The sequence below is a fragment of the Cynara cardunculus genome, assembly GCF_001531365.2.
Source record: "Cynara cardunculus var. scolymus isolate 2C chromosome LG 2, CcrdV1, whole genome shotgun sequence".
Taxonomy (NCBI): Eukaryota; Viridiplantae; Streptophyta; class Magnoliopsida; order Asterales; family Asteraceae; genus Cynara; species Cynara cardunculus.
Genome location: NC_037529.1, coordinates 5,611,573 through 5,619,923, shown reverse-complemented (window position 1 = coordinate 5,619,923; position 8,351 = coordinate 5,611,573). Strand labels below are relative to the sequence as shown.

General features: G+C 33.9%; 1 protein-coding gene across 1 annotated transcript; it reads left to right on the top strand.

The window, feature by feature from the left end:
- Window positions 1-2,353: 2,353 nt before the first annotated feature.
- LOC112505329 (receptor protein kinase-like protein ZAR1) lies at window positions 2,354-4,344 on the top strand. Its single transcript, XM_025109255.1, has 2 exons — window positions 2,354-3,665; window positions 3,775-4,344. Exons 1-2 carry the CDS (start codon window positions 2,354-2,356, stop codon window positions 4,338-4,340), a joined length of 1,878 nt encoding a protein of 625 aa, XP_024965023.1. The 3' UTR covers window positions 4,341-4,344.
- Window positions 4,345-8,351: the final 4,007 nt, after the last annotated feature.

The window sequence follows — 8,351 nt, the reverse complement described above, 5'->3', positions numbered from 1 at the left end:
ATGTTTATCATGTATTTGATTATGTTTATCTGCAGTTAATTACACGAATTCAGATATGGAGTTTTAATAAATTGTACTTAGGCACAAACTTATAATCTTGAATTTTAAATAATATATATTAATAAACAATAATTTACAAATAAAAAATAATTTTTAAAAGTTTTCAAAAGGTTTATAATATAGCAGTGATATTATATTATTATAAACTCACCGATTTGTAAATATAGCCTATAACTAATAAAATATAAAATGTTGGAAAAAGGTACAAAATAAAACAGTGATTTGTTATTTTGCTCCCTCTGATGTTTCAGTGTTACATTCCCGATCTCTTTTTATCCACTTATGTCATTTATCACCCTTCTATTTACGTTTTTTCTCTTTTTATCTTCTCCTGAACTGAATTATTGCATTTTGGTTCAAACTCCCTTCAAACTTTTTATTGTACATCAAACATGATTTGTTGCCCCTTGAAAAAGAGCCTAATGTACAATGTAAGAGTTTAACTATTAATATGAACACAAGTAAATCAAAAAACACTCAAAGGGCCTTTGGCTTAATGGTTCAAATCTCATCATGGTGAGGAGGGTGTGTGAGTTTATTTGTTGCATTTACCGTGAATGATTCCAGACAACTTAATGGTTTCGAAGGAAGTGACATCTGCAAGTGTTGCTGACTTGACATTTAGGTTTCTCCTTTTCATAGTACCCACGGCAAACACCCTGCTCTCGATCCAAAGGTGAATAGGTCTAGAGGGACAAGGAAGGTATAGTTTTAGCGCTCTTTTAGAGCTTGCTTTATTCACAACCTAAACTTGAGAAAGGGAAGGGGAAGGAGTAGGGCATTTTCTTGAATCACACCCATCGAAGACCCCACAACCCTTGTTATTGGGATCGCTTCCCGAGGACTTATGCCCCGAACTATACACACTCACAAAGCGACACGTCGTATATAAAATATATTATATATTTAAAAAAAAAGGTAAAACAAAAAACAAATACATATGTAAACAAATCCAAATACCTAATTTTAACAGTTTGAATTTAAATTTGAATCAGTTTCAATCTATGATTTATTTCTCTGACAACTTTATGCATTTTGTTTTCAATCAAATTATGTAGAATTGGGTGCTTCTTTTATTACATGCTAGAGGTGCTTATGAGTTGAGTTGATTGAGTTGAAAACATTTGAACAACTCAACCTAATACTTATGGTTTGAAAATTCTTAACACAATCCAACTCAAACCAAAGTGCAACCCAACCCAAACTGTACGGGTTGGTCGGGTTGATATTTTGGTACATTAAAATATTATATAATCTTAAATGTGTTATTTCTCTACACATAATTTTTTTTTTCATCATCAACTATTTAATACAACTTATTTTTAGTTCTTACGTATATAACATTCGTTAATTTTCTCAATTTACATATACATGTTCACAATTACTGAGCATATATACGAATGAATTATATAAAGATGAGAATAAATTGAAACTATGTGTATATGAAAAACATATGTGATAGTGTAATTGTCTACTGTATATATTAATAAAAATTCAACAATCATATTAAATCCAAGAAATAAAATGATATCGGGTTGGGTTTAAAAAATAGTAACCTAATATCAACCCAATACCTACGGTTTGAAAATTTTACAACTTGATTATCGTTACTCCAAGGATACTCTCATAGTAAAATTATCTTTTAATCATTGTTGTATAATTAATTATATATAACATATACGTGCATTGTGCTATCATTTAAATTAATCTTATATCATATAAACATTTAATTTTTTTTACGATTTTTAAATACAATTATTACAAAATAGTTCCAGATGTAATATTTACCAATCTGACATGGTTATCTAGTTTTACATGATACTTAATAGAAAACATACAACTACTTCATTAATAAACATAAAAATATTTATGATAAAAAGTAATAATTATTAAGAGCACTTTTGACGTTTAATGAATAATTAATTTTTGTATTAAATGTCAATCAAGTATTGAATTTTCTGAAAGGAATATTTTCGTCATGTAAAACCCCAAGGAGCTTATCTGGTACTATTTATAATTAAAGGGGCTTATTTTACAACAATATAAAGTTAAGGGATGTAAATGAAGATTCACACAGATCACGATGTTCTTCATAAAAACCAAAAACTACAGTGCTCAGCCACTAAAATTCAAACTTGTTCATGTTCCTCCACCAACCTCGATTCACAACTCAAACAAACCATAAATTCAAATTTCACAATCACACACACCGTCTTCCTCTCTCGATCTCTGCAACTCCTCGTTGCATTTCAAAAATCCATGATCACCATCTTCAACAACTGAATTCAACACCATGGATTTCGCTCAGTTTCTTCTGTTCTTTTGCAGTTTCACGACATTCATATCTCTCTCTTCTTCACTGAACTCTGATGGGATTTCTTTGTTAGCACTTAAGGCTGCCGTCTCCGCCGATCCAACTAACTCACTCGCCAACTGGATCGAGTTAGAGTCAACTCCGTGCCACTGGGCTGGTATTTCCTGCAACTCCGACCAACTCGTCACCAGCATCTTTCTTCCAAACAAGAGCCTCACCGGCTACATCCCATCGGAGCTCGGAGCCATTCTATCTCTCCGTCACCTCTCTCTTTCCGGAAACAACTTCTCCAAACCCATCCCCGATCACCTCTTCAATGCCGCCGGTCTACTCTCTGTCGACCTCTCCCACAACTCTCTCACCGGACCCATTCCGGAGAATGTGAACACTTTGGCATCTCTCACTTTGTTGGATCTTTCTTTCAATTTATTAAATGGGTCACTACCGGAATCTCTAGGCAACTTGACCCATTTCTCTGGAACGCTTAATTTGTCGCATAATCGTTTTACCGGCGAAATTCCGGCGTCTTATGGGCAGTTTCAGGCGATTGTTAGTTTAGACCTCGGGTATAATAATCTCACCGGAAAGATACCAGAAGTACGTTGTCTGCTTAACCAGGGACCTAACGCGTTTACTGGAAACCCGTTTTTATGTGGATTTCCCTTACAAACGCAATGCACTTACCCGGAAGCTCAGAACCCTCGGGTTCTGCCTAACCCAGATAGCAAAGATCCTGGATCCTTGACTGGGTTATCGAGTAAACAGAAAGGGGATTCGAAGAGGGTTACGGTACCTTTGATCTCAGGCGTATTGGTGGTTATCAGTGTTATATCTGTTTCTGTGTGGGTCTACCGGAAAAAATGGAGGTTCAGTGATGGTAAAATCAGAGAAAAAGAAAACTTGGAGAAGGGGCAGGTGAGAGTGAGTCTGGGTACGAGGGAAGAAGTGCAAGATGGTAAATTTGTTGTGATGGATGAAGGGCTTGGTTTGGAATTAGAGGATCTTTTGAGGGCATCAGCTTATGTTGTTGGGAAGAGCAGTAACGGGATAGTGTACAAAGTGGTTGCTGGGCGGGGCTCCGGCACGGCAGAGGGTGCGGTGCTTGCCGTGAGGCGGTTGAGTGAAGGCGAGGGGAAGTGGAAGCTGAAGGAGTTTGAGAGAGAGGTGGAGACGATAGGGAAGGTACAACATTCGAACATAGTGAGGTTGAGAGCTTATTACTACACAAATGATGAGAAACTGCTGGTTTCAGATTTTATCAGCAATGGAAGCTTGTACTCTGCGCTCCATGGTATGTTCATTACTATGCCACAGATTTTATCAGCAATGGAAGCTAATTCATTATAAATGTAATTATTACTAAACCAGTCTAATAAGTTGTTTTGCTTTTGTTATAAAAGATAAAGACGGCATTGCAAACCCTTTGGTGCCATTGTCGTGGGCAGCAAGGTTAAAGATCGCACAAGGCATCGCAAGGGGTCTAGCCCATATTCATGAGTGTAGCCCGCGAAAGTATGTTCACGGTGGTCTAAGGTCGTCCAAGATCCTTCTCAATGGTGATTTGGAGCCCTTCATCTCTGGATTCGGGATCAACCGTCTCATGCCAGTCACCCGCTCGAAGAGTCATTCCCGAAAGCACCACGTGGCTCAAAATGCTAAGTTTTCAGGCCAAAAATGTGATGTGTACTCGTTTGGGATCGTGCTTTTGGAGATTTTAACGGGACGGACTCCAGACAGCGGGGATGGAAATGACGGAAAGGATTTGGAATGCGTTGTGAGGAAGGCGTTTCAGGAGAGAATGATGTTATCGGAGATTATTGATCCTAGCCTTTTGAAGGAAGTTCAGGCAAAGAAACTAGTCGTGGCAACGTTTCATATCGCACTCAGTTGCACCCAACTTGACCCTGATGCTCGACCCAAGATGAGAATGGTCTCGGATAGCCTTCACCGAATCAAGCTTCCTTGAATTTTGATTCGGAATCTATTTGTTTATATCATTCTTGTTTTACATTATCCGTTCCTGTATAACACCACAAGTAATCCACACGGCTTGAACCACATCCTACCCGCATTTTACTCTGTTTGCTCTCGGATCGCACCTTAGCAGCATAACAACAGCCACAAGGGCGACTCTGCCACGGCTTAAGTCACACGACAGTCGCCCGACCTTCCCATGCTGCACGCACAAACACACTTGTGCGGGTGTCGTGCGGGTGTCATGCGGCTATGGCCGCGCCGCATCACAACCACATTCTACATTGTTTTCTCACATCAACCCCCGACCAAACAGAGGTTTAGGCGCCTATGGCGCAGGTTTAGCCGCCATAGAAGGGTGCCCGAGGGTCCGACCACTCGAACGACCCTTGATGTGACCGGTAAACCCCCGAACTCTCCCGAATTAACCAAGGCCATCCCGAACTTTGAAAGGGCAATAAATTCAACTTTATATATAAGAAATTGGGAGATGACCGGATCTTTTTACAACCTAAGATTTTCTGCAAGTTCCACGGGTGTTACAATAATAAACTTTAAACAAAAATCATTATTTAACCTATAAACTTTCTACCTGTGAATTTCGTCAAGAAAATCGGAACAATCAAAGTTTATTAATGAAACAATACTATAAGCTTTAGATATCATAATAACATTCTTAACTATGACATCAAATATGCCAACACATCATCATAAAGAACACGCTATTTAAGCATAGGTATAAAATCATGCATTAATCTGAACGCATGTAACTTATTACAAAATAATGAACTTTGTAAGCGTTACATATGGTTTGACACCACAGATATTCCCAACACGTTTTCATACATAACATTTTCTAAAAATATTAGGAATGTGTATTATGCATAAAATTATTAATTCATCTAACAATAAATTGTAACTAAATAACATGTCCGTACGAGTTTACAAATAATGAATTTTATGCATGTGTCGTGTGCGTACCCTACTTTGGGAAATATATTAGACTCACATTGGCTTTAAGGCCATTCCTAACATTTTATATCCCGTTGACGGGATGAAAAAAGGACCATCGATAAGTATAAATTGTTTTTCAAATATATTGTTTTTAGCATAAAAAATAACATTGAATTCAAAGAATAGAAATAATTTATATAAAATCTTTTTATTCAGTATTCCTAAACGCAAAGTCAATCAATAATTATTTTAAATTAATATTATTTACCATATCATCTTCAAATAACGTCATCGTTGTTTCATCATCAAACACGTCATATGTTATACCTTTTGTGTGTGTGTATATATATATATATATATATATATATATGGTATATTTCAAATACAACCATGTCTATTTATACAACCAATGTAACCCAATTAATTGAGATATTTATAGAAATGATGAGAGTTCATTTATCATTAAGAATCACAATCATTTACTATTTAGAGTAACACTTTATGTAAATCAATATAAATAAATTGGGTTTCAATGTTACCTCATGGCTAATGTTAATGTTTTTCATTGCCATTTTAAACTTTTAGAGTCAAAACAAACTTTTTCGGAATCATCAATCTTAGATCAAAAGTTAATGTTGGTTATAATTTAAGATTTTATTATTGTTTTTGAGATTGAAAGGTACTTAAGTTTCATGCATCCCAAACTGGGTAATAAGAAGTAGTTTTCTAGAAAGGTACTTATTATTAGTTAATACTTTATCTACTATATTGTAATACAAAAATAGAATTCGTGTGGATGGAATAATCAAAAAGATCAGTTGAAAATGAATGGTGAAAAATATATCATGGTTTTCTAGAAACGTAGTTTTTAGATTTTGGTACCAAATTAAAAACTTAGAGAGAAATAATAAACAATACTATTAAATAAATGACTAATTAACTTTTTACGTATATTTATTTCTCAATGTAATTAATTAATATATATTTGGACCTTCAATATAATACTAAATTATTTTATGATTTTATTATATTCAAAAAAATGTGTCTCTTTTATTTACTAATATTTAGAACTATTACTTTCCACGTCTCAAAATAAATTAGTTTGTCCCAAAATTAAGTGTGTACTTTAAAAAGTAATTGGTTACTTTCCCGTTCTATCCTTAATTATGAGATATATAAATTTCTCTCTATGTAATTAAAGACAAAATGTCATTTTGTTAATTAAAAAGTGTAATAATTACATATTTTTAAAACTATGTCTTTTTCATTATAAACATTTATTTTATGACGGATCTCCAATAAATTTTCCAAAATAAAGATTTTGAATATTTTTTACTCCAATAAATTTTCCAAAACTTTCCTCCAAAATGGAGAAAGTATGAAATAGAGAATTAACCACAAGGGTGGTGCCTGATTGGTTTGAGTTTGACTCCAAAGGTTAAAAGTATCAGGAGGTCCCAGATTCAAATCCAAGGAGAAATAAAAATCCTCTTGTGGCCACAGAGGTTCAAATGCGGTGATTCCGGGCTATCTGCAAAGCAGGTGGTCATCCTAAAATTAGTCGGTTAGCGTAGCGGGTTGAATATCCAGATTAAAAAAAGAGAATGAAATTCTCCAAATTTAAAAATTTCTTTAAATGATTTTTTATTCATTATGTCAATAAAATTACTTGAAAATAAATTAAATGTTATAGACAAATAAATAATGTTTTTATGAGTCATGTTTAATATTATAATAATATAATTATTTGTATAATCTTTAAAATAAAGAATTTATTGAAAATGAAGTTAATTTATTTTTTGAGATTTTGATTTTTAATTCTTTATTTTAGAAAATCTATTGGAAATGTTCTTAAAATATTTCCAAAAAATGAAGATTTTGTGAATTTCTTCTGTTCTAACAGATTCCTTGAAATGGAAAAAGTATGAGAGAGGAGATGAAATTCTTAAAATTTCAAAGATTTCTACAAAAATGATTACCTACGAGATATAAATAATTTCGTTATTCATCCTTTACGTGAAATTAAATATTTAAGAAATACACATAATATTTTAATAATATAATTAATTATGTAATTTTTAAAATAAATAATCAATTAAAAATAAATATAATAATTTTTTTAATAAATTTTGACTTTTATTTCTCTATTTTAAAAAATGTACTCAAATATGATTGTAATAACCCAAAAAATAATAATAATAAATAAATAAATAAATTGAATGCAATTTAATGACGGGAAACTCAATGGTCATGAAACCTACGACCATTTATTATGGCTTATCGTTTCATATTCCGTGAAACCACCGATGACTTAGTATATATATATGGGGAGGTCTTCAAGCATAGAGATGACAAATTCTCGGGAAAGGAAACTCGTATAAGAGAGGTGAAAGATGAGGATGATTTGGTGAAGCGCAACAAGTTTGATGCGTTTTTGGGAGTTTGTAGCTTTATGTGTAGTTTGGGGTTAAGAAGGAGAACTATTGTGAGAAAATGCGACGGTGGACGCTGTAATGAGAGTTGACCGTGCTCTACATCGTAGTTAGTTTGACACCAATCGGGGAGACGCTAGCTACTTCAAAGATCGGTTTGGGCTACGCCATGTATTGTGAGTTACACATGATTTATTTTTAAAATGGTTGCATGCCTTATTATCCAAAAGTTGTTTGAAGTTTATCGAGATTTTTGATATGCTATATATGCATGAAAAGTTCCATATTTTTATAATATGTGTTTTGAGTACTTGTGTGTCAATAAGGATGTACTACGGTATGATTTTGTAAAGACGAGCATGCTTTGTGAGCTTGTCTAAGCCGTAAATGCGGACATGCTGTGTGAGTTCGTCAGGTAATGCTGTGTGAGGTAGACATCTCTCATGACACTGTTGCTTTGTGATGTAGACACGCACTATAAAATATTTATTTTGTGAAAAGTATTATTCTCATCAAGGCATGTTAAATTTATGAAGCTTTGTGAAAATTGTTTATTATAAAAGTTGTTGTTCATGCATGAAAACTGTGGATTCACTGGGCCTAAGGCTCACCCAAAA

Bases quoted from the DNA above. Each gene is read 5' to 3' on its own strand.
- LOC112505329 (XM_025109255.1), top strand. From the start codon at position 2,354: ATGGATTTCGCTCAGTTTCTTCTGTTCTTTTGCAGTTTCACGACATTC. The intron at 3,666-3,774 runs GTATGTTCATTA...TTGTTATAAAAG, and splicing joins CTTGTACTCTGCGCTCCATG to ATAAAGACGGCATTGCAAAC.